We start from the raw sequence: 26,831 nt of genomic DNA, 5'->3' as shown, positions 1-26,831 counted from the left end.
TGCCGTCAATTTTCAAGCGATCGAGGATGGTTTTCTTAATGAAAGACATTCCGACCGATTTATAGATGCGTGATGCATTTGCCGCTTGAATTTCATGGAGTTTTCAAGTAGCTCACACTACTGGAACGTTTATTGAAGACTCGTTACACTTTCTAGTTTTAGATCCCTTTCTTTTTGCTTCTTGGAACAACCCCTGTTATTGTTAGACTTCCATATTATACAGATATTTAATTCAAAGTATAATTGATGATGAAAAAAACGTATACCTTCTACAAAGTCGATAAAACATGCTAATTATTTCATGTGATATTTCGTGTGCCTGCATTAGAAATCCATTTTGGAAGTATGTTTGCAGTGTATCATCTAGTCAACAGGAAGGCGCCTATTCTCCTCTATGACTTTCCCCTATTTATTTGGTGGACATTTTTTTTAAAAATCGCTAATTATTCTTACAAGACCCGTTATAGCAAACTGGCTTTTTCCTCACCCAAGCTAAAGTTTTATTTTTGTAACACTTTCACACAGTCAGCAGTTAAAATCCGGTCGATCTTGCCGTATACACATCATATGAATACAATCTTAGATGTTAAGGTCACCCTCCATCAAATTTTCAGGTAGAGTACCGAAACCAGTTAATCGGAGTTATCGTTTCTCACGTCATTGACTCAATCATTTGTATTTGGGGTTTCTGCGATATCTCAAGTTTATACTCAACGTCATCTAAAGATTATATAATTGTTTTGCATAGCCTATGAATGATTTTTGGCTTCTGTATCAAAATCATAGGAATTTTCCCTGGGGTCAGGGTTTTATGCAATACTCTACCTAATATGGGAGTATGCGATTTGCATCTGCAAGTTTCGGATTGCCTAAAATTAAACTAAACTAAATAATTTTACCAGGGGCCACCAACGCACAGCTCTATATATATAAATAGTGAATGCCTAATGCTTCCTGCACCAATGTCCATCAAAGTGTGCTCTCCATTTACTAATTGAAGCCATTTAAATTCATACAGGACACTATTTACCATGCGCTTGCTGGGTCACGTTTGCATTATTACTGTTTATTTGATTGTAGGAAGCTTTTAGTGCATACCACCTCTGTAGGTACGCTGAATGTATGTGCTTTACAGCCTTGTTGTACGTCTGGCATTAGTTGTTATGTTATGGAATCCTTCACGATGGAGTATAGTGAAAGAGCAATATCGATTATCCAGCAGTTTCGGCTCCGAACCGTTAACGAGGACGACCTAATTTTGTATTTTATTTGAATACTATTTGCAACATTTCATTGTTTTGACCGGATAATTACTTGTTGGGTTTTTGTTCCAGTTTCTTTTGTTTAATTGCAATTAGTGTTCTAAATAGTTTGCATTAAGTTGAACTTTAGTGTTTAATTTCAAAAATTTTCCTGAGGCTCTTCAAATTCAATTCCATTTCGGTCTTGTAAATTTGTTTTCATTCAGTGTGACATGTCTTTTATCGAGGGTTTCCTCATTCTGTGTTAAACGTTTCTGATGTTTCTTGATCACCGGATATCTTTGATTTTATAATCAAACTATACCCAAGGCGGTTTAATAGGAATTATACCACATTTATGGTGCCACCGACAGCAGAAACAACACTACTAAGATTTGCATTGATGAACATCTCTCATGTTCTGCATTGAATGCAGATAACAAGAGTGAGATGACCCGTCAGACTGAGAACCTTGATTTTGTTGGTATTTAACTTCAGTTCGATTCTGTCTCCTTATCTGAAGCCATTTGGTTAAAGTCCATAACTCGATCTAAGAACAGGAAGGTGCCATGGTCCATTGGAATCTCCACGTTCTCCGGACAAGGCAGTATAGAAAACGTCAGCAATAACAAGATAAAATAATATCGGCTTCAGAATACAACCCTAGTGAACTCTGCTTCGGATTTCAAATTTTATTTTATATGTCACTCTGACAACAGCTATGTTTCTCTGGAATCTCTCTCCTGCATACAGCACTCGATATATACTCCCTATTGGCTCTACCGGCAACTAAAATATGTCAATATGGTCAGTACAAGAATATTCGTAGCGGAACAATACAATTTACTGCAATGAATAATATCGAATTAAGTTAGGCATTCACAAGTAACATTTATTTGTCGTAACGACACCACTGAACTGAACCCAATCGTGCAGCGCAGTTTTCAAAATAGACAAGTATGTTAGGGAAAGGTTTAAACTTGAAAAATAACATAACAGAGATATTGCCTATGACGCCAGATCAATAACAATATGTGAGAACAGATAGTGTCGCAAGCGCAATCAAGAAACAGCTAAATACAACCCCTGGTAAATGCCAAAGTAAAGACTAACGAGTGCCTCACAAACCCTAAAAGTTCAATGTCAATTTGCCTTAGCGGTATCAAAGTTACAAAAAACCCTCGAAAGTAAAGGAAGAACGGGTAGTTGTTATAAACAAGTAGAGTGTGGCAAATTTTGAATTGACGATTTGATAAAAATTGATCTTGGGAAATAACAGGGCTGAAAGGTTAGATTAGGGAACTGGTCCAAGCCTGGCTATAAGCACTTAGGCCATCAGAATTAGACTCTTTATGGCGTACCCTGAAACGTCTATTCAAAAGGTTTTTTGCTAATGGTGCTTGCAAGTTTTTAAGAATATAAGGACATCCTCCGAATGCAGAGACTGCGACGATGCTTCATTGAAGAAAATATTTCCTAGGTATCTTCCCCTGAGGTCTGAAGAAACCGAGTTAGATGCGCATAAAATATAGGGTCGGCTCTTATCTTTTTCTCACGTTGACTGCACAGAGGTAAGGCTATCAATCAATATATGGTAGTTGGTTAGCTTAAAAGGCAATACATTACACAATACACAATACACTATTCAGATAACACTTAACAAAAGCAATATGTGATCTCACCATTGTTCAGCCAGATGCTTGGCAAGTCAATTTGTAACTCTTCTCTTTACCAACCTAAAGATGTAATAGCCAATATAATTCTAAAGTCGATAGAGGTCACATACCACACCAATGCGCAACACAATGAATCAAATTCGGTTCGCTCAGTGGCTTTACTAGGTTCTAACAAACTTAAGCTTGATTGATCACCTTGAAAAAAAGTGTCAGAACCTTGAGACCTATGATAAAGTCAATTGAAGCCATTAATTCCCTGATATAAAAAGATACAACATATCTAGTATGGCGTGAAAAAAATCACTACATGGGAATCCTTGCTTAAAAAATGTTGACTAAACTTAAACTTTCGTAAAAATCCACCCAAGGATAAGTATCATTATTTTGCATTTTCTCCAGAAATTACGGGGCTCTAGAAGATGAAAATAACAAGGACATAATTCAGAATTTTTAAGGGAATGATCAAATTCTTTTCATCTCCTCTTGTCTCTTTCTAACACTATCCACCGCTATCTAAAAGGCACCGTAATCTGTTGTTAACTTTATCCACACCTATCTAAAATGCAAATTTACAGAGACGGTGTATATCGCACATACATAGAAGGTCCATTCAACAATGTTTGTATTAAAACTATCCAAAAGCGTCCCTCCTCTGGAATAGCTGGGTTTCTTACTCGCAATCAAATTTGGAAGTCAGACATTCAATCAAGACCGTGAGTGGAGGGACTTCCCAGAGTGGCGCCACCAATTCGGTAAGGACAAATAGTGTCGCTTTCTTTCAATTGGAATTAAGGGGGTCATCCCGTGTTAAGGCCGTTTTTTTTGCCTTTTTTTGAAAAATTATTTTGAAGGACTGGATAAAGATAGAAACGTGATTTTTTCACCATATGTTTATTGATATCTCTAGTATATGTGATAAATTTTTCAGCTTGATTTCGTAGCTAATTTTCGGAATAGGTGTTAATTTATGCACCCATCTCCAAAAAAAGGTGTTTTTCTGCTGCCACGCTGGAGGGCGCTGTGTTCATCTGAGGGAAAAAAACTAAACGGCATTTTAATGTGGACAATATTCCACGGTCCGCAAACTAGGATAATTAGAAAATATTAAAAGGTAAATTTTTGGTGGGCTTTTAAACTTAATTTTTTGGATTTTGGTGTTTTTTTACGGCTTTTTTATGAATAAAAAAAAACTACCCGTCCGATTGCAATTATCCTAGTTTGCGGACCGTAGAAATATGTACTAAAAAAGCCGTGAAAATTTCAAAGAATTTGGTTGGATAGATTTTGAGCTATGGTGGCAGCCGATTTTCAAGATGCAGTTTCGAGAAAAACGCATTTGAAAATTTAAATGTGATTATCAACAGTAAAATTTTAACTCACCATTAATCTGCTATATGTGGTCCATAGAGAGCACCCTCCGTTTCTTCAAAAAAGTCTTGTAAGGCCGATTGTTGCTCTCTTGTGTCAATTGTGGCTCTTTTAGCGAGGTCAGTCGATCGTCGTTCGGACCGCCAAATTCGCGCTTCATTACGGCGGTCTGCATAAACCTGACATATGTGACCAACTTGACATCCCATTGTCACTAGTATTTTGAGAATGCCATTGAATCCTTCATTGAAAATAATTACAGCCAGAAAAGTGGCTATTTCTATGACCTTGGCCCCAGAATGAAGGTGTTTAGGACCGAAAGTTCGGGTCAATGCATTTAACGACTCATTGTTATTCTGGGTGTGTGCTCCTAAACATCTGTTCAAGAGATCATCTCGTGACAAATCTTCGTAGATTGGTTTGATGACTGTTTGAACTTCTTCAGTAAAAGGTGCCTTCTCGTGGTGAAAACTATCCAGTTCCCCTTTAGCTTCCGCTTTGCCATTTGGACCAACTGTCCTCGCCTGCTGGACAATTTTGATGCTGAGGATTTCGTCTGTAGAATATTTATGGAAGAAACTTTCCCAAATTTCTTGTTTCATTCCTTCTATCGAATTTGCGTGTCGACGAATAGCCAGCCGAGGAAATGTAGTGAGGTCCTTATCAGTAAGTTTTCCAGCCCCTTTTCCACCAATGCCTTTGTGATTCTTCTTTGCATTTCTAAGCCGCGTTCCCATTCTTTTCTCGACATGTCCTACGTATTCCTTTTTTACTACTACGTATATTTAATTATTTGCAGAAATACCGAAGAAAACTCCAGCAAAATCCAATATACAATATACAAAACTTGTCGCAATAGGAACATCCATGTTTATGCTTGCTAAAAGTTTCTTTGCTGATGTTGATGCGAAGTCCTTTTTCTTCTCTGATAACTATCGATTCCCATACACGTTTTTTACTGCGAGCATGACATTGAACGTTAAAGCAATCTCCCTTCGTACGATCCATTTAAAACAATCACTGAACACACAAACAGCACAATACTTACAACAAAATATAACAGTATAACTTGAACGCCTTTCAGTGCTCACTCTAGACTGGATTATCCTTTTTATTCCAAACAGCAAATAAGTTTAGACAATTGATTGGTTTTCCATCTTTTTATATTTATACCTGTGTTCGAGTTTATAAGGCTCAGGTAAAAACTAACAGGTAAAAAAAGATTCGATGCTCTTTCTCATCGAGTACTCTAGTCGCGGCTGCAAAGTCCTTACCTGTTCAACCCTGTAATTTCTGAAGGACTCGGAATATCGGAAAATCCCTTTGCCCACATATTCTCCACTATATATAGATACAATTCATGCAAAAAAAAAATCGATTTCTCCAACCCGACACACGGGATGACCCCCTTAAGTGGGTGGAGGAAGAAGAATTTCCATTTTTAATATAATACATCGTTTCCTTTGTGCGTGGCTAACGGTCTGTTACTGCTCCTCTTTTTGTGATATTCAGAATGAGAAAAAACCTGTACGTCCAGTCTTTATAGAATTTTCATTTAAAAATTCCGTTCCTTTCAAGTAATTGTCCAATGCGCCGAACAAGTTTTTTACTTGCTTAAGTACTGCTAACCTAATCTCGTAATTTTTCTCTGAGTGAGTGTAGCAATGTGAGGTCTAGAGTTCTCATGGTGAGACGTGATGTTATCTCGATTCACCAGGGATGAACGATTTTCCTTGAACGCTGTCTCGAGACGCTCTAGCGAAACACGTACCCGTGGTTAGGGTTTAATTGCATGGTAATAGTCCCTAGTGAATAATCCCTTAAGACCTTACAATGGTAAAATTTTGCTCTTGATGTCGATGGTGGTCTTTAGTTCTGCAAACTGCTCTTCGACATTTAACATTTTTGTCAAGAACACTCTTTTCATCTCCAGTGACCAAATAGGAAAGAAAATCATACGATTTTCGTCTATTCAGGTGAGAAAAACAATTGTTTAGGGTAAACATTCATCGCTTGGGACTTTGGAAAACCGAAAAAAGAAAAGAATTGCTAGTTAAGAAAGCTGGCAAGGTTATAACATCGTATTTTTCAACAATGAATCAAAAAAAGCCCGTGCATTTAAAGTATGCGTTTTCTCGAACACACACAGCATATCTGAATTGTACAGTTTTTGCAGGGTATGCCGTCATCCAGGTGGAGGAACTGGATCAGTGGATGAGGAGTACCCCGACTCCTAAGCGAAAAATAGTCATTTTGGCCGTTGCCATCAAAGCCTGTGATTGCAAGGAAGACCTGGGAAGATTCGGGTCGGTTCGGGGACACAAAAACGTAAAGGGGAACGACCTATCCAGCAAACTGGCCATAAAATGTTCCGGTCTCGATTGTCGTCAACAGGCGCAATCTGCTTCCAAATGGCTGTGGTGAGGGGCGGAATCTATTCGTCCTATTAGACAACTGCTGCCTTTTAACTCATCCTACAATAATTATAACAGAGGAAGCATGTGATTGCAGGCTCAGCACTCATACCAGTCGATGACCTATCTAACATCCATGTCCCAATTAAGAGGTGCGACCCCTGATTGGCAACTTTGTCCATCAAGCTGACAAAAAACTCTACCCACGATGTGGGCATAATCAACGAAATTAACCGGCCACATCCTACTAAACTGAAATCAAGAGTTCTCCTGGAATACATCCTCTCAAAGAAACAACAGCAGTGATCTGCCCAAAAATGAGCGATTTAAATACCTCGGGTCAACGCTATTAGCCAATGGAGAATTGTGTTATGAAATTGCTTCACCCATTAGCGCGGCCTGGATGAAGTGACGTTCTACAACTGGTGTTCTTTGTGATCGACGTATCAACGAACGTCTCAAATCTAAAATTTAATGCATTGTTGTCCGTCCTGTCGCCCTCTATGGTTCCGAATGTTGACCGTTGGATGGGGATTTAAAAGCCTCGAGATTGCATTCAGATCAAGCATTTGATAGAGCCAACTAGCCAAATCGATCACGCCGAGCCGACCCTGCTTGTGAACGGGACAAAGGCTGATGAACAAGAAGAAGATGCTTTCCATTTTTGCTTGGGTATTTTCCTCCGAAATGACCCTTGCCTTAACTTCGGAGGTTATATCTAGATATTGTACTGGAACACTCTCGTCTCGATCAGGCCCGATCCTTTATCTCTCGGCCTAACATTTCGAGCCTGTGATACCGCAAATAACTATGATTATTATGTTGAGAAATGATTTAAATGGTACTTTTTTGGGCATCTATAACCAAAAAGTCAATCAAAAAGTCTACTCATTTGAGCATGTTTAAGAAAAGAGCATTTCTCTTTTAAAGAAGTTTGCTCGACTGTGGATGAACCTGCGGAAACCGAAAAAAAACTTGTGTTATTATAATTGACTCCCTTTTGGAAGATTCATGACAGGGCTCTTTCTAAACTCTTAATGCGATTAGTTATGCTTTCTTCTCTGGTCCCGCTACAGAGGTTCAAAAATTCGCGGTAATATATTATACAACTCGCCTCTGTTTATGATGTGGTGTGTGTGGCTTTGGTATCTATCTGCCGCAGACCTTAGACTTGCCAAGATGGTCATGCAGGCTTGTCAAAATCGTTGTAGATAATACTTCAATCGTTTTTGCGAGCTGTTTCTTTCTTTCTCAAAATTGTTAAATAAAATCTATCAGCCCCGCTAGACTGATGATGTGGATTGTATTGTTAATCGAAACATAACTTTTGAATGGTTCGGATATTGAAATTCATGCAGCGAGAATTTTTACCGTCCTGTTTATACTAAACACGTCAATTTCGTATCAGTTAATTTTGGGTAGGGTAGGTCTTACTTTTAAACTTGCATAAATGGCATTGCATTCGATGAGAATTACTTTAAAGATGAAAATTCTGATTTTTAGGAATAACTTTTTATTCAAGATTTTCTGAACAATTCCGGGAATTTCTTGATCAAGATGTGCATCAGATGACACATTGCTGGATATTTTCACAACGTTTCACTTTTACTAAAATGTTATTATTCCACATTATTAGTGACATGAATTTCAGAAAACGCTTCAGAATGTATGAAATTCATGTTCTTGGCCCTGAATCCTTCCTTAGGGAGCTAAGCACTTGCCTTTTAATGATAAAGGCTCCTTTGGGGAATATATGGCATCCACACAGTATCTTTTTCCTATTGTTATTTTTTTCTACTTGAGTTTAAATGAGACTGCTTTTCAGTTTTATTATCATCACACTTAATGTCGTACAAGTGATAAGTCTACAGTAGCGGAACAACACAAAGATGAACATATATACATCCAGGACGGCCTGGAATTTCAATCCAGGGCAAGCAGGTCGAGAGGCTGACACTCAACCAACTCAACCACCACGTCGTCAGACATTACAGTTCTGGTAAATTAGATTCCACCACTCAGTGACTACTATTCACTTAGCAACTGAGGTGATATGTTCCGTCTAATTGTCATTTCAGTTCATAAAAAGCAACTCTAATCATGAGAGTCAACACCTCAAAACTTTATTTTTCAAAAGTGGATACCTAAGCATACTCTGCTGCCAACGTTACTCCAGAAGGGATTTCACAAATTTTGTGAAAAAAGCAAATGGTATCCTTTCTTTCCGTCGATTGTTTTTATAGCACGGTTGGAGCTGTATTGTTTACATTTATTGTACTGACTGACTTACCTGTGCACGCCTCTCATATTACGCTGCTCACGGGAGTAAAAGACTATATTAGAAATAGAGTTTTTGTTTTGAGAGATTTAGAAAAGAACTTTGAGGAACCTCGAATATGCCGAGTTTAGATGACCTATGGACCGGAAATGTATACAAATACGTATTTCGGGGACCAACTTCATTGTTTTATCTTCTGAAAATTTTCTTTGCAATTTGGGGTTTTTTTTAGTCCCTCCAAGGTCCATCTTCTGAAAATTTTCTTTGCAATTTGGGGTTTTTTTAGTCCCTCCAAGGTGGAGGGTGGTGTTCGTGTCCGTGTTTAGCCTTTTTTGAAAGGGAATTTTCGCTTTTTTCACTTTTTGCCGATAAAAAGGAAAATCTTTTCTTTTAGTGCTCCGTCCTTTATGTCCACCTTGATTAGGGCGTGTTGTTGTCTCTTCTCACTCTTAGCCTTCTTTTTTTGAGCCCTGAAGAGTATCTGAGTGAAGTCTCGTTCAAATGCCCCTTTCTCCTTTCGCCCCGGGGTGAAAATTATATGGTAAAAATTATACTGGACCCTATATTATCCATTTCATCATTGAAATTTGTACCGCGGGCCCTTGATAAAAGTGTGGGCTCGGGGGAAATCCCTCTCGCTAGGCTGGTCACAGGGCTTGTTCTGCTTAGCGAAACATTTACTTTAAAAAAGTATATTTTTTCTATAATTTATAAAAAATTCTTTTGAGATCTTATTAGAAGAATACTATAATCTGCAGCATATGCTAATTTCAGAACTTTCTATGGAACAACGCTTTTTTAAAATAATAATTTAGCACATTTACAACTAGAAATTTTGCCTAATGGCACAGTTAACCCGATTTGGAAAGAAATAAAAATATGCATAGATTATTCGATTGTGTTGGAAATATTCATATCTAACCTCGTAAATATTGGAACAAGAGCTAAAATCCAAACTATCAATCGCTCAAGCACTAGTTGTCAGCTGATAAGATTAGAACTGCTCCACGCTATGAACTCATAACTAAAAACAGTTCATCGAGGCAAACACAGCACGACAATAACCTCCACTTACTCGTATACTTGCAGCAGAAATGGGGGAATAGTCTCAGCAAGAAATTTCGTGGATTCCAAATCACTCATCACTTCGTTGGAGTGTATGACCTAATCTCTTCTATTAGAGCAAAAATGTGGCCAAGACTGGTCTGCCAAAAACAACAGAAAAAACTCGTTGCTGAGTAAGCCAAGAAGAGTGCAAAACGCAAATGATGATCATGTTAGCGGTGATGATTCCTCCAGCAATAATTAACAAATTAAAACTGAGCTATCGTTCAATTTACATATATTTCCATGCATTCATAACTGTGTTGTTTGATTACCGGCCCAGAGAAAATATTTGCAACGTGTTCACATATGATCGCCTATTCGGCATGCCCCCGTCTATACTGAAAGAATGGGAAAATGTGCGGCTTGAGAAAAAGCAGCGGATATGAGAGATTGCCGCGATGACGTAGTCGCCGAACCCGACTACCCCCATTGTTGGATACCGCCCGATGGAGACAATGTGCTTCATATGCAAATCATTGTCTTGCACGAAAGAAAAACCGCGTGCTATCGCGAAAAATCACATTGGAAAATTTCTTAAAATAAAAGAGAAAACAGAATGTAGATTTACACATGGCATTCGGAGCAAATGCTAGAATCAATGTAGATCATGGCGTTTTGGTTGGTCATTGCTGCGCTGCAACATGAGTAACTTTGGGAATGGGGTTGTCGTTGGGAATCAGTAAGAATTAGAATAAGATGAAAAAGCAGCCTAGATTTTTTTATCCCAATCCATTGGCAACAGATCTCTAAAAAAAAAATGGCAAACAATTGACCAGAAGCCTTAGTTTTGATTTTTTTAAATTTTACCTAATGATATATCATCATCCACTAGAACTGTATTTCTATGTAATTGTTAACATAGCTTTTGTAATTAAATATAAGATGTAGCATCACGCAGTATAAAACATCTCATGCGAAACATACATAGTAATTTGTTCATTAGATAAACTTTATAAGGGGGTCTGGTATCTTTTTTTTTCAAAAAATTGATTTTCTATAGTATTATATATACCTATAGAAGTAACACAAAATGGGTGTGCGGTTTATTTTGAGAGAGAGTGCATCGTCATCAACGGCGCAACAACCGGTATCCCGTCTAGGCCTGCCTTAATAAGGAACTCCAGACATCCCGGTTTTGCGCCGAGGTCCACCAATTCGATATCCCTAAAAGCTGTCTGGCGTCCTGATCCACGCCATCGCTCTATCTTAGGCAGGGTCTGCCTCGTCTTCTTTTTCTACCATAGATATTGCCCTTATAGACTTTCCGGGTGGGAACATCCTCATCCATACGGATTAAGTGACCCGCCCACCGTAACCTATTGAGCCGGATTTGATCCACAACCGGACGGTCATGGTATCGCTCATAGATTTCGTCATTGTGTAGGCTACGGAATCGTCCATCCTCATGTAGGGGGCGAAAAATTCTTCGGAGGATTCTTCTCTCGAACGCGGCCAAGAGTTAGCAATTTTTCTTGCTAAGAACCCAAGTTTCCGAGGAATACATGAGGACTGACAATCATAGTCTTGTACAGTAAGAGCTTTGACCCTATAGTGAGACGTTTCGAGCGGAACAGTCTTTGTAAGCTGAAATATGCTCTGTTGGCTGACAACAACCGTGCGCGGATTTCATCATCGTAGTTGTTATCGGTTGTGATTTTCGACCCTAGATAGGAGAAATTGTCAACTGTCTCAAAGTTGTATTCTCTCTCTGAGAGAGTGCATATTACCAACTAAAGGCGCTTTTCTCGAAACTACATTTTTTAAATTGGTTGACATGATTGTGAGCAATCTATTCGGCTGATTTGGCTAAAATTTTTGGTTTTTTTATCGTCAAGGATATCTACCTCGAGCAACGGTCAGCCATCAAATTTTGTTTTAAAGGTAGTCTGGGGCCTCGGTCATATTCAAAATGATCAAAAAAAAAAAAACTATAGTAGTAAATCTCTATCTCGTACAAAAGTTTTAGATCGGTATAAAATATTTCGAGATGGCTGAGAAAGATTTGATGAAGATCCGAGATCGTGTCACCCCTGCACTAGCCGATTATTTGAAAATGCGCGCTGCTTTAGCGGAGGAATGCTGGCTGAACGTTTACGGATGGAAAAAGAAACTTTCGTAAAATTATTACAGAAAATCTTCGAAAAAAAGATGATTTGTGTGCGCGGAACAAGGAGGAGGTCGAATAAATGAGGATTGTTGTATACATGCATAATTACAGTCCACACCAAAATTATGGATTTATATTCATTTTTAACTCATAACATTGTAAAAAAGGAGTTAAATAATTTGAAATGCTGCAATTTTGTCTTTTTTGCTCACCCAAAATTCTTGATTCTGGTATCGATTCCGGATATGCTCATTTCAGTTATGATCAACGGGTGTTATGCCACTAGTCGAACACAAAATCTTCGCCTTTATTACCGCGAGACGCCATTCATTGTCTTTTATAGTCGGCCAACAGCCAGAACCATAGAGTGCGACAGGGCAGACGACACTGTGACAAATTTTATATATGAAACGTTCATTGATATGTCGATCACAAAGAACGCTACTTCATCCGGGTTGTCCTAAAGCGTGAAACAATTTCATAACGCAGTTTTCCATTGACTGACAGGATTGATCCGAGATATTTAAATTGCTTAGTTCTGAGCAGGTCACTGCTACTGATAATAATATTGCCGGTTCCATGGGGGTCGGTCGACAAAAATTCTGTTTATTCAGAATCAATCTGACACCGTGTTGCATGAGGCGATCATTCTATCTAACACCTCTGCGGCAACTGAGGGGCACCTGGGTTGTACAGCGCAACTCCACACTTGAGCTCCAAGGAGCTCTGCCCGCGATGTAGGCATAACCACAACCATCATGAACTCCCACAAGGGGGCCAACCGCAAATAACCGGGCCGAGAACAAATTCTCCTGGAGCATATGCTGTCAGAGTGCCATCCCGGTTCCCATGGTACCACATAACCTCCGGTGAGGCTTCGTGGCAAGAACTACTTCAGATGAGTCACTTGCAAGCTCGGGTCTGATCGCCGTCCTCGAGTACGTGGGGACTCAATTGGACAGAAAGAAATTTCAGGAAGCGAAAGCAGGAAAATTCAATAAATTTTGGATAGCGTTAGTTACGCTTTTGGATAATGATCACATTGTGCGGCAGTTTGTTATCATGGTGCAAAACCTACAAATTGCTTGCCCACAAATCCTTTCGTTTTTTACAAATTACATTATGCCTGAATAATACTGTATGTTGACTGTCTCACATTGTGGCGCAAGTACATCATCCTTAACACCACTATCATCATCATCGACGGCGCAACAACTGGGATCCGATCTAGGCCTGCGTTAATAAGGAACTCCAGACATCCCGGTTTTGCGCCAAGGTCCACCAATTCGATATCCCAAAAAGCTGTCTGGCGTCCTGACATAAGCCATCGCTCGTTTTCTTTTCCTACCGTAGATATTGCCCTTATAGACTTTCCGGACTGGACCACCCTCATCAATACGGATTAAGTGACCCGTCCACCGTAACCTATTGAGCCGGATTTTATCCACAACTTGACGGTCATGGTATCCCTCATAGATTTCGTCGTTATGTAGGCTACGGAATCGTCCATCCTCATGTAGGGGACTAAAAATTCTTCGAAGGATTCTTCTATCGAACACAGCCAAGAGTTCGTAATTTTTCTTGCTAAGAACTCATGTTTCCGAGGAATACATGAGGACTGGCAATCATTGTCTTGTACAGTAAGAGCTTTGACCCTATGGTGAGATGTTTCAAGCGGAACAGTTTTTTTAAGCTGAAATAGGCTCTGTTGGCTGCCAACAACCGTGCGTGGATTTCATCATCGTAGCTGCAACACCGCTATAACCGATGAAAATCGTGAATATCGCCTCTTTCGACTGAAAACTACATGTTTTTTCGATCTCGGCTCATTCGTAGCACGCTATTCAATCGCCTAGATTAGCCCACAGTTTTTCCAGTAATGACTCTCAATGAATTCGGTTCGGAATCAGCCATGGAAATCATCTTAAGATAAATTAAGCTTCTTCTTAACTGAAAATTCAATTGCATTTTTAATGTTGTAAAACACCGAGAAACGCACAAAGCCAAATGTACTCACAACTGCATAACTATTAGGTCAACGCTGAATTTTTAAGGAAATGTCGGCAACAGATATAGGAACCTAACGTTCCTTTTGTTTGTTTCATTCCTCGAATTTTTAGAATAAGGTTGCACTCTACAGTTTGTGTATTTTAAGTAATGTGAATAAATCCGCAAAGCAAAATTTATTGGAGATACCAACAAGAAAAAATTTAGAAAGCTTTCATGCAGTCGCCTGAGAATCAGCGCACTTCTATGGACGAGTTTTCCACGCTGTGTACGCTCTCTGATGTGCGTGCAAGTCATTTTAACAGCGTCCAGGGTCCTGTGGTGACGTCCTTTCGGAATGGAGAATGGGAGAGGAAAAAGTCGGCCAGGGATACTGGGGGATTATTGCAATGCGTTTTCTTCCCAGGTGATCGGCAACCACGAAGCAAATGCGTTATCGCGATGGAGTTTCAATTGAGGCAATTTCTGGTCGCAACCGGTTGATTCGTCGCTTCAATCTGATTGACTGTCTGCCCGATGATCTTATGCACAACCATTTTATCAATTCCCAGAGTGTTCGCGATCATATGAACACTTAAACGCCTGCACGCATTCATCAAATCTCCCACAAGTTTCTCGTTGTCTTCGGTTCTGGAAGTTGACCGGGGACCTGCTGGGATTGGTTCCCCCCGTTCTACCGACTTTCTTCAAACATTTTGTACTACCTAAAAACCTGAGCTTCTGCTAAGTTACCACTATCATACGCTTGCCGAATTATTTTCAGCGTTAATGTATCAGATACCAAGACGAGCATAAAATTTGATTTCTTAACTCTGTTCAACGCTTTGCCGCATTTTGAGCTTCCACACATTTGTTTTCGTACGTCCAACCAAAACCAGCAAGCTATGCCAAATAGGGTGCTTTCAAAATAAAAATTATTACAGAGAACCTTGGAAAAAATAAATTTTGTGCACGGAACAAGAAGAAGGTCAAACAACTTCTTGACATGGTCTCTTTGATATGTAAAGAAATGATCCCGAATTCTAAGATAAAATTGTGATGAATCCTGTTTTGCTTATGACCCTGAAAGAAAAAGTAGAATCTCTGTTGTTCCAAGATCACCAAGGTTAAAGAAATTTCTTTTTCAGAGATCCAACGACAAAACAAAACAACAAGGAATTTGTTTCTCCAGGAAAAATGCAAAATTTGATAAAGAAGTAACAGATCGACTCCTCCAAAAGATTGTCTGAGTTCGTCCGGATTTTCATGCGTCGAAAGATTGATGTCTCTTATATGACAATACGCCAATCCATAAAGCAACATCGAGTTGTCAGTTTTTAACAAAAGAAAGGTTACTGTTCTTCATCTGATCTAACTTTGGCCGACTATTTTTCATTAATGCCAAATTGAAGGCTATCACAGAAGCAGACTCAAACAATTAGAGAGGCTAGCGGTAATTTTCCCAGAGGGCTCACTCGAAATTACAATTGTGGATGATGGATAATAACATTTTTGCAGAATCAACCGAGTTTCATTGCATCAAAACATTCAACAACAATTGATCTAAATACTCTATCGATGGATGCTGCTTCCAGTGGTTGGACGTTGAAGTAATGGAGCTCAAAGCTGGTGTTGGTTCCTCTGGTCAGGTTGTGCAGGAACAATTGATGGCAGAAGCAATTGTTTCCTGCCGAGCTCAATATGCAAAAGTTAGTGCATATAGATCCCTCTCCCCCTGATTTTCACTTTTTCTTCCCTTTCCTTCTTTCTTTAAGGGGTGGGTTAACATTAATGTGTCAAGCAGTACCGTTTTTTATTGGAAATGAAAAAGCGTACCTGACTTTCAAAGGTGTCTGCTTCAGTTGTTCTGGAGTGTTGTGTTTTAAAATAATTGTTAGTAAGATGACGAGAGATGTAGATAATGTGGAGGCCAACAAATATCCGATTCTGATCCTACTATCTGCAACGCGTTGCAGTAAAAGTTTTCAAATTACAATTCAATTCCTAAATTGAACAAAGTGTACAGGGGAAGAAGATAAGAAGATTGAAACTATCGCGGAATTATCGCTTTACTGAGAGGGACCTATTGGGTGAGGTGAAACATCATCAGAAATATTTGCATGAAAGGTAGCTAGTGCTGGCAGAGTAAAGCTCATACTGGCAAGAAAACTAGACGGAAGACAAGCAGGGAAGTATATAGAGGAACAGTCTAACAGCATACTTTGCCCAATGGGATGGTTTGCAATTAGTTAACGGCTGCTTCCATTGGATTTGGGATAGTGAAGGTATCAAGACCTAACGAAACTCACTAGCAGTTCTCAAACAGACGATTTTCGAAAAGCAACTGAATCGTTACTTATTGATTGTCAAAGGTTTCTCAGAAAATGGGCGAGCATACTCTTAACCGATTAAATTTGCTGATATGGAGTATCACTCGAAAAACATTCTGATCAAGGCTGAAATTTCGAATCTGCAATCTCCAAACAGCTGTGCGATACGTGAGACATGATAAGGAAAATGCACACTATATCACATTATCTACAGTTAATCGACGCGGCTAACGAATCCACAGTACTCTTGAGGAACACTTAGTCAAAATGATCGATAACGAACAGAGCGATTGAGACTGGAACTAATATCTCAATTCAAAAGGATTTAAAGGATGTCTTAATGTCTCTACACTTACGGAACGGAAAAAAACGCCTGTACGCGAGATTGCAAAGTCATTGGGAGGTACCTTATGAAGCAAATCAATAACGTAAATTATCACATCCAGTGAAAAGTTCAAAGGCGGGAGGTCGTTTTTGGAAAGCAATTATAAACCAGCCAAAGAGAATGAAATATGTTTAATTATACAAAAACAACCAGAATGCTGCATAATCAATCTAGACACACTAGCGATGGTTATATATAAGCTGCTGCTTCGCTGCCAACGAGTCAATTGAAATTGAATCGAGAAGGTGGACGTTTAGACTAAATCTTAAGTCTGGGTGTTAATTATTCTAACTAAACATAATTATCACCATCAGAATCTTGACCTATTAAATAAAAAGCAGCTTTTAACAATACAATAGAAACAACATGCTTTTTTAGTAGCTAATTATACTGAAAAGGTTTAATCATTGTCGGACAATTGATACACTTGACAAACTCATTGTTGCAAAAAAGAAGGGAAGGGAAAATCTATTTATTTGGTTTACTCTGCGTTGCAGCAATTAACCTTGCCTCCTTGGTGACAGTCGAAACATTTAATGTAGACGAAGCAAAAATGCTGATTATCCCGACGTGTTCTTCTATTTGCTTACTGCGGTTTATGGGCGATCGGACCTGGTCAACTATATAGAGCATATAATTATTTCACTAATTAAGGAAACATTTTACCACCTGAAATGTGTTGGTAAATAGTGTCGCATAATTCGTTTCTTGTCCTATATGCTTCAGCTCTTTTATAATGGATGCTAGGAACCAACATAAACTTATAAATAAAGTTGATCTAACCATCCAGGAAGCTGTTTATCCTTCTCGAAACACAACATGACTTCGAATTATATTCGTCCGAAGAGTTGTCTCTGCCCTGGTAAGAAGCCGTAGAGCAGTCTTCGTTTACTATATTTTTTTAAATTTGGCTACTTAGCCCTAAACAAGGGGTCTGTGGACCAAGAAGAAGAGGAAGTATGTTGTTCCCCATTAGGTCCGGTGCGACATCAAGCGGATGTGGGTTTAGGACACCTCAATACTTAAATAAAAGTTCTGGAAGGAAACTTTCAGGCGACTCAGTTCCCACAAATGCCACTGATTGAATTCCCATTTTTTTTAAAGAAAATGTTGTATAATATTCTGAAAATAATATTTAATCATGTACAAAAGTTAAAAAAAACATTAATAAATAAGATACTCTGAAGAAAATTTTAAAAAAAATGTCTTTTCCTTGTATCTCAGACCCTTTTTCCTCCTTAAGGTAAGGGTTACACCCATGGACGTTTTTCACTTCCTATAGATAGAACCGAATCAAAATCGTCACTTCACTTCTTTATCTCTCTCTTTCATGTCATCTACGTTGTACCTGTTATGCATATTTCAACTGTAAGCGTTTTAACCTATTCGCAAAATCTACTATATTATATATATATAGAAGATTATTATTATTATTGTTTATGTTCCCAACCAGCAGAACTTTGGGTTCAACCAAGTTTTGGTTGGACAATATTTTATGACTCGATCACGAGCATCAAAAACTCATTATTGCTAAATGAGACCGAAAGGAGGGTAGAGCCTCGCACAAATTTGAATTATCTCTACATTTTCAATATTTTTGTCAGTGTTACTCGTCGACGATAGAGTTCCTACCTTTCGATCAATTGTTGATCCCGTTTCGTCTAAAATTTTCGGTTTTGGTTCAAGAAGAAGTTGTTGAGCCAAGTCGACAGGGAGCGGAAAAAATGGAAATACGCTGGTGAAAAATCTAGAGATTTCCATTCCAGTTTATCGAATACGCCTTTGAAGACCTGTGCGACATGAGGCCTGGGGTTGTCATGAAGCATTATGGTTTGACCTTGTCCGTCTGATCTCTTACAACCGCATTGTTTCATTTACGCGCTAGACAATTTATATGATAGTTGCTTGCTTATCGCACTGTTTCTTTCAATCGTCTCCTTATGCACTACACCTTTCTGGTCCGGCCAAACGCAAATCATGGTTTTCTTTCGGTGAAGGTCCTGCTTGACTCTTGGCATGGAAAAACAGCAAATGTTGATAGTGCTGATTTTTATCCCCCCGTATGTTGTATTCTTTAGTCTAAAAAAAGATGAGAAGCCCGAAAAAAATACCACCACTGTATGGAGCAAAAAAAGTTCGTTAAAATGATTGTAAACATTTTGCCAAACAACAAAACAAATTGTTTTAAAATAAAAAAACACAAAATGCTGCGAATATATCGGCCAACCTAATTTGTTATTATAGCACTACAAATGAGTAAGAAAGTTAAACAACTTTAGATGTTTATCAGAGGATTTTGGGGAAATTCGTGTTTTTTTGCCATATGAAGTCTATGCCCCATGTAACGTATTCGGGGAAGAAAAAAAAGTTGTTATGGAAAGTCTTAAGTAAAGTCAGGTTCTTATTGGTAGTCCGCGAGAGTGGTTTTATAAATGCCCGCTTACAAATAAAATAATCGTTATTCCTCCCAGAACTGTATACCGCATCATGAAAGAACTTGCATGTGGTTGCAAATCTTTCGATGGACCTGTGAAGGACGTTAACGGTCGACTTCTCATCCACGCTGATGAACAACTGAAGAGATGAAAAGAACACTTCACTAGGGTCATTAACCGTGTTACATTCGGTGACGTCCCTGTTGTGGATGAAATGGTTAGTCACCGTAACGCGCGGATGCGGACTGTTCCTCGAAGCAGAAGAGAAATCATTTCGGCCATCAATGCACAGAAACCGAGTAAAGCCGCTTTGCTTGACGGTCCGTAGAGTTATTTATCGCTGCACCTGCAATCACTGCAGATCTGCTTCTTCCACTCATGCGGAAATCTTGAAAATCCGAGACCTTTTCCAGAGAGCGGAAGAAAGAAATGACCGTTAAGATTCCAAAAAAGGGCACCCGCTTTGAGTGTAACAGTAGGAGTATCTGCGTGCTTCCTGCCGTCGTAAAGACAATATCTAAACTATCCTGGAACGCATCAAGGAACATGTCGAAAGCTTGATCGCCAGAGAGCAGGCTGCTTTCCGCTCAGTATCCTCCTGCATCGATCACATCAACACCCTACGGATCATTTTGGAACAGTGCGCGAAATTTAGATCTTCGTTGTACCTGCTCTTCATTGATTTTGAGAAAGCTTTCGATACCGTGAACAGGGAATAATTTGAAGTGCACTACGTAAGAGGGGCATTCCCGAGAAATTAACGGCTATTATCAGACATATGATATAGTGCAAAATGTCGCGTGCTGCACTGAGGTAAAATTTCGGAGGATTTTAGGGTCCAAAGCGGAGTCCGCCAGGGTTGCATCCTGTCACTTATATTATTTCTTTTGGTTATTAGTTATGTTCTTCATGCTGCCCTGTTAACGTGATAGAATTGAATGGACGATGACATCTTTCCTCAAACCCTTCGACTATGCTGGCCCGGTGAGAGAGCAAACAGATGTCAGTTATCTTATTCGATATTAATAGCGACTCGAATTCTCAGAACTTATGCTCAGTTACAGTGAAAGTATTATGTTGTAATTCTTTCTGCGGCATTGGGAATTAATTTCAGTGTGATAGAATGAAGTCCTGGTCTAGTTCACTTTCTTCAAATTGCCAATCTATTCTGTCAAGGTTCTTCTCAGTTCCAAATCAAATATGCAATCAATTTCTAGTCCACAATACCATATCAATTTCTATCAAATGGAAATTCTGCTCCAGTGCTCTAATTTTAGTATACAAATAGTAATTTGTGAGGTCGAAAACTGATATGTATGCTCTCTGCCCATTTCTTTGTGGAGTATACATCAAGATAGTCGTATCTACCATAACAGTTGCATTGTTTTCCATTTCCTGGCTAATGGGATTTCAGTTTCAATATCCACACAATTAATACTCGGCAAGTGATAAGACTACAACTGCGGGACAAGGACAGACCCACGCTCACTTGCGGCTCTGTCTCAAGAATACAAATAGCTATGCTAATTGATTGAAGCACAGAACGATATGCAGTTCACGAATAGGATACCCCAGATCATTTCCAGAGTACTTAACAATTATCCCAATACAATTCTGGTCTTTTTTTTAATTTGAGACTCAGATTTCAAATCTAAACGTAAGCAATCGAGACCAGCAATTGTTAGCAAAATCGTCGGTTTGCTAGCATTCGTTCGTGTTGCAATTACTTTTACAGCGTAACTGTGCTTTGTACTCCAATATAATTGCAGGCATTACAAGTGAAATGTTACATTGTCATTGAACGTGAATCGCTCTTTAAAAATTGAGTTAATAAATGTTGTGTTGCTTTTGATGCTATGTAGAAAACACTGTTCAACTGAATATGTGAAAACTCGAAATGAATGGATTCTAAAGATTTCCTTTTTATTTGATTTCAGGGCAAAGTGTATCTATTCGACAAAGTATTCAAACCTAACGCTTCACAAGAAAAGGTCTACAATGAGGCAGCTAAATCCATTGTATCGGACGTCCTGGCAGGATATAACGGCACTATTTTTGCATATGGTCAAACATCATCCGGTAAAACACATACAATGGAAGGTGTTATCGGTGATCCACATAAACAGGGTATCATTCCACGTATTGTCAACGATATTTTCAATCACATTTACACGATGGAAATGAATTTGGAGTTTCATATTAAAGTCTCCTATTACGAAATTTATATGGACAAAATTCGAGATTTGCTCGATGTATCCAAAGTTAATTTGAGCGTGCATGAAGACAAAAATCGTGTACCGTATGTGAAAGGAGCAACAGAACGTTTTGTATCTAGTCCAGAAGATGTGTTTGAAGTAATTGAGGAGGGAAAATCGAATAGACATATTGCTGTGACAAGTAAGCCCATTATTTTTTAACAATTTATTTTTTTATCCAATACGAGTTAACATTCTAAGCTACATTGTCGCCGAATACACAAAGTGAATTAACCAGTAAACTTTCAATATTTCTTTCACAGACATGAACGAACACTCTTCTCGTTCCCATTCAGTATTCCTTATTAATGTTAAACAAGAAAATTTAGAAAATCAAAAGAAACTATCTGGCAAACTGTACTTGGTCGATTTGGCAGGTTCCGAGAAAGTATCGAAAACTGGTGCCGAAGGTACAGTGCTTGACGAGGCTAAAAATATTAATAAATCATTATCTGCGCTTGGCAATGTGATCTCTGCTCTGGCCGATGGCAATAAAACCCATATACCGTATCGTGACTCAAAATTGACAAGAATTTTACAAGAATCTCTTGGAGGTAACGCACGAACAACAATTGTTATATGTTGTTCGCCAGCTAGTTTTAATGAAGCTGAAACGAAATCAACCCTTGATTTCGGACGACGAGCCAAAACGGTTAAGAATGTTGTATGTGTCAATGAGGAACTTACCGCTGAAGAATGGAAGCGTCGGTATGAAAAGGAGAAAGAGAAGAGTGCCCGCCTTAAAGGCAAAGTGGAGAAATTGGAGGCTGAATTGGCCAGATGGCGTGCTGGTGAAACTGTTACTGTAGACGAACAGGTAGGTTATTGAAGTTTTTCCACATTTGGTTTCATCAGTATTTATGTCAATGTTTTTCCGATTCTAGATCAACCTACAAGAGATTATGGAAGCCAGCACACCGAATGTCGAAATCGAAATACAGGAAACCGCCCCAGTTGCTGCACCCATTCCGGCAACACCAAGTGGACTTATGGTTGGTTCAATTAGTGCTGACGAACGTATGCGCCTTGAGGCGGAGCGTGAACGACTATACCAACAATTGGACGACAAAGATGAGGAAATTAACCAACACAGTCAACTTGTTGAGAAGCTGAAGGAGCAAATCGAGGATCAAGAAGAATTGATTGCAAATGCCCGTCGAGAATACGAGGCCCTGCAATCAGAAATGACAAGAATTCAACAAGAGAATGAGAGTGCTAAGGAAGAAGTTAAGGAGGTCCTTCAAGCTCTCGAAGAATTGGCTGTTAACTATGATCAAAAATCACAAGAAATTGAAACCAAGAACAAGGACCTCGACTCTTTGAATGAAGAAATCCAACAGAAGCAAGGTCTTCTGAATTCAGCTACGTCGGAATTACAACAGCTCAAGGATATGTCAGCACATCAAAAGAAACGCATCAATGAAATGCTTTCGAATTTGTTGCGAGATCTTTCCGAAGTCGGACAGGCTCTATGCACAGATAGTACCAGTGATATGAAGATGAACACACCCGACCCAAGTGGTAAAGTGGAAGAGGAGTTCACCGTGGCACGATTGTATATTAGCAAAATGAAATCAGAAGCTAAAAATATCGCACAAAGATGTCAAAATTTGGAATCATCACAATCCGATTCAAATAAGAAAGTTTCGGAGTATGAGAAGGATTTGGGCGAGTGCCGTTTGTTGATTTCACAACATGAGGCGCGAATGAAATCGTTGCAGGTAAGAGTTTTGAATCTTCAATATTCTGTTGGGAGCAATTCAATGGGTTCCCAATTTTTAAATGGGTTCTAAGCCATTTAAAAAAGGTTTTCAGCTGTCGTTTATAAAGCTGATTCGAAAACGAAAATGTACGAAGTAGGATTTTCAGGAATTGTTTTTTACGCAAAACACTTAAGTTTCAACAGGTGTTAATGTCAAGTCGATATCTTTGGATGGAATTGTAACAAATGAAGTTCGATATTACGTAGGACTGTTTCAGGCAAATTGTTCAAGAAATGCATCACAACATAAAAAAGATATTTTCCATATAATTTGTGAAGGGTTTATAGTATGAAGTCACTTCGGGTTAGAAGATTATGGCGAGGAGGATACAATATGCCACTCTACCGATATACTGTGTCTTACTATTGGAAACCAGTAGGTAGCTTAAAACTTAAATTCAGACGAGAGTAGGTGAATTCATTTGTGCACAGTGTTGAACTCCTGCAACGGTACGCCGTCGGACTACCAATTAAACACCTCTCCATAATCGGAGAGCTAGCTGTTTGTCACATTACCTTCAGGTCATATGGTTTCCAGATTCGTCTTTGAAAAGACATACACTGTCGTAATCACCGAAAGAGAAGAATGGTCGACAAGTGGCCATGAGTCTTTTCAGTTTACAGACCTAATAATCTTCACCGACGGGTTAGTCATGGAGGATGGATCGGGCACAGGGGTGTTCTCGGAGAATCCGATTATAGAACTGGCCCGACCCCTCGGAAAAATGACGACCATATTCCAGGCGGAGATATATACCATTTCATTGACAAAAATTGAGGGGTCGCACAATTCGAATCTGTTCCGACAGTCGGCCGGCGTTATCAGCACTAAATGGCAACAACATATCAAACCAGTTGGTGTGGAGTTGTCATCAGGTGCTGCTGAAAGTTGGCTGACTTAACGAAACATTCCTGATGTGGGTGCCGGGGCACTCGAACATCGCCGGTAATGAGGAGGCTGACAGACTGGCTCGCCGAGGGTCTGGATTTACAATGGTGGAGCCAGAACCAGCTCTTGGAATTCGACCATCTACTGTCAAGTCTACTCTGAAGGGTGAAATTGCAAGAATTCACGCAACCGAGTGGAGAAATTTGGACTCTTGCCGGCAAGCGAAAATCCTTGTGAAAGAACCTAGGGCCATTAGAGCGGCATTTTTGTTGTCCCTTAAGAAGTGGGACATGAAAACCCTAGTAGGGCTTTTGATGGGGCACTGCCCCTTAAACTATCATATGGAAAAGATCGGGGTAGTGGTTTCGGCTATGTGCAGCCAATGTGAGGAGGAGGAGGAGACGGCCCTGTACTTTTTATGCGGCTGCCCGGCATCCTCAGATCTCAGACGAAGACATCTTGGCAAGGTTTTCTTCAATGAAGAATCTGCACACTCTCTGCCTCTGGAGAATGTTCTAAGATTCGCTAAAGCCTGCAAACACCGTAGGCGGGAAGCCATTGAACAGGCAACTTGCGGGGATAGTACAATGGACCTAACAATGGCCTGAGTGCTCGGAGCTGCGACTCCCCCCAGTTAGCTAAACTAACTAACTACCTTCAGGTCAGGGAATTCATTTCACCAGCGGGAGTACAGAGGAGGAAGGGGCTGTGAGTTCAAGGAACCCCCTGCCATCCTGCCCCTCCATCGGTCGAGTGCCATCTTCTTTGCAACGAGAAGAACCCGAATATAACCCGTAACATAACTCCACCTGTCAGCGCTCTTCAGCATTTCCTCGACAATGTTGTCTGGAGAGAGATCCCCTGTATTTAAATAGAGCTGCCGACGATTCTGATCTCACAAGAAAAAAAGGAGTGATGTGCGTCGTCCACAACTCCATTGCAAAACACACAATCAGGAGGTCATGCCTTTTCAATCTTATGTATCTAAGACTGAAAACCTCTATGCCCAATTAGGAACTGGGTAACGAACTAGCTGATAACGAGCCACGAAGTCCATCTGTCTCCAGTCTCATTTTGCCAAAAAGTTGCCGTTTTTTGTCACGAACAACCACCTCTTGACTTTTCTCGCTTGCGCGTGTATATGGCTTTACACTCCCGCGAACATCATAATGGCCGGTTCAGAGAGAGTGTGGTAGGTAGATGCCACTCGCAAAGCTCCCCGTCTCTGCACTTGTGCAAGACGCTTACAATATGCTTCCTGGTCAAGAGTGCCAGTCCATACCTCTGCGCCATAGAGCAGAATAGACTGCGTTGAATTCATCGGGAGACGTCGCCTGCTAGACGTAGGACCCTCAATATTTGCTATTAGCCGACCCAAACTCCAACTGCAGCCTTGTCCGCTGCTGCTTTGATTTGTTCGAAAAAGCTCATCTTTGAGTCAAGAGTCAGCCCAAGGTTCTTTACCGTTGGTTTTGACTGACTGACAGGATGACTAGTTCGGTTTTTGCCAGTGAAAGCTATAAACCATGAGCACTCATCCATCCGTTTATCCGTCGGATTAATATGCCAAGTCTGCTGTTCAACAATGCGTCCACCAACAAGCGCCGCGACATCATCTACATAACCGACTAGGTGCGACTCATCTGGTATGTCGAGTCTAAGCAGACTATCATAGGAAGCCAGAGGTCCGGCCACATGATGGATCCCTGCGATACCCCCGATGTAACCTTCATCTTTTTCTAACCGTCTGGCGTCTTATAGGGAGATTGACGACTGCGTGCCTCCGCTCGACGAACAGCATCCATTCCTTGCATGGCGGCATCAACTGTTTATCTACCCCCTCTAAAGTCTAACCGCCGTGGGGATCAGTCTACAGCAGCACATATCGCTTCAGCGAGTCTACTTCTGATGAGCTTTTGAGCACTTTCCCAGGAGTGTCAAGTATACAAAGTGGGCAGTATTGAGACGGCAATTCAGGGTCGCCTTTTCCTTTGCTGATCAGCGCAGGCCTCGCCACCTTCCAAGGAGAAGGGAAAATGCCCGCTTCTCTGATGATGGAAGGAGTTTACCTGACGTTGACCTATTGAAGGAGCAATTTCGTCGACCTTGAAGCGATAGTTAGGCGCTAGTGTCCCTCCAAGGACTCCCAATTGCCAACCTTATGGTACACGAAAATCTTCTGGTCGAAGCAAATCCTAAGTGATAATGAAAAGCGAAAAATGTTGGGCTCTGCGGCCAATTCAGCGGTTTCGAGTGGACATGCAAGACTCTAGGGAAGTCTCTTTTACATACGAATGCTTACAGCATCGATCTAGAAGCTGGAACATTGCCAAATTTTGCAAGTGGGATAAGATAAAACAGGTTTCAAAGTGCACCATATTTGTTTTAATTTGTTTATGCTTAGATTGCCGGACCCCATAAAGAAAAGTTTTGCTGTGATGGTTTAGACGGATTGAACAGCTACTAGCACGACTTGTCGATGGTCTAGACGGAAGACAACTCTTAGCACGATTTGAGGAAAGAATCGCGCTATTTTGCAAAGCGGTGTTCCTGTGGCGGATCTGTGATTACATGTTATCAGGAAATTTGCGTCATAAC

The 26,831-nt window shown here is 39.9% G+C and overlaps 1 protein-coding gene across 1 annotated transcript in view; it reads left to right on the top strand.

Annotated features, from left to right (window-relative positions):
* The window catches only part of LOC119658240 (kinesin heavy chain), a 53,427-nt gene that overhangs the window by 8,991 nt on the left and 17,605 nt on the right, over positions 1–26,831 (top strand). The window contains exons 2-4 of the mRNA XM_038065518.1: positions 21,265–21,724; positions 21,846–22,399; positions 22,467–23,303. Of these exons, the coding sequence (XP_037921446.1) occupies positions 21,265–21,724; positions 21,846–22,399; positions 22,467–23,303 (1,851 nt within the window). The remainder of the gene's footprint in view (positions 1–21,264; positions 21,725–21,845; positions 22,400–22,466; positions 23,304–26,831) is intronic.

This window comes from Hermetia illucens, chromosome 5 (genome assembly GCF_905115235.1).
Source record: "Hermetia illucens chromosome 5, iHerIll2.2.curated.20191125, whole genome shotgun sequence".
Lineage (NCBI taxonomy): Eukaryota > Metazoa > Arthropoda > Insecta > Diptera > Stratiomyidae > Hermetia > Hermetia illucens.
Note: the sequence above shows the minus strand (reverse complement) of the source record. Positions and strands in the feature narration are given on the sequence as shown.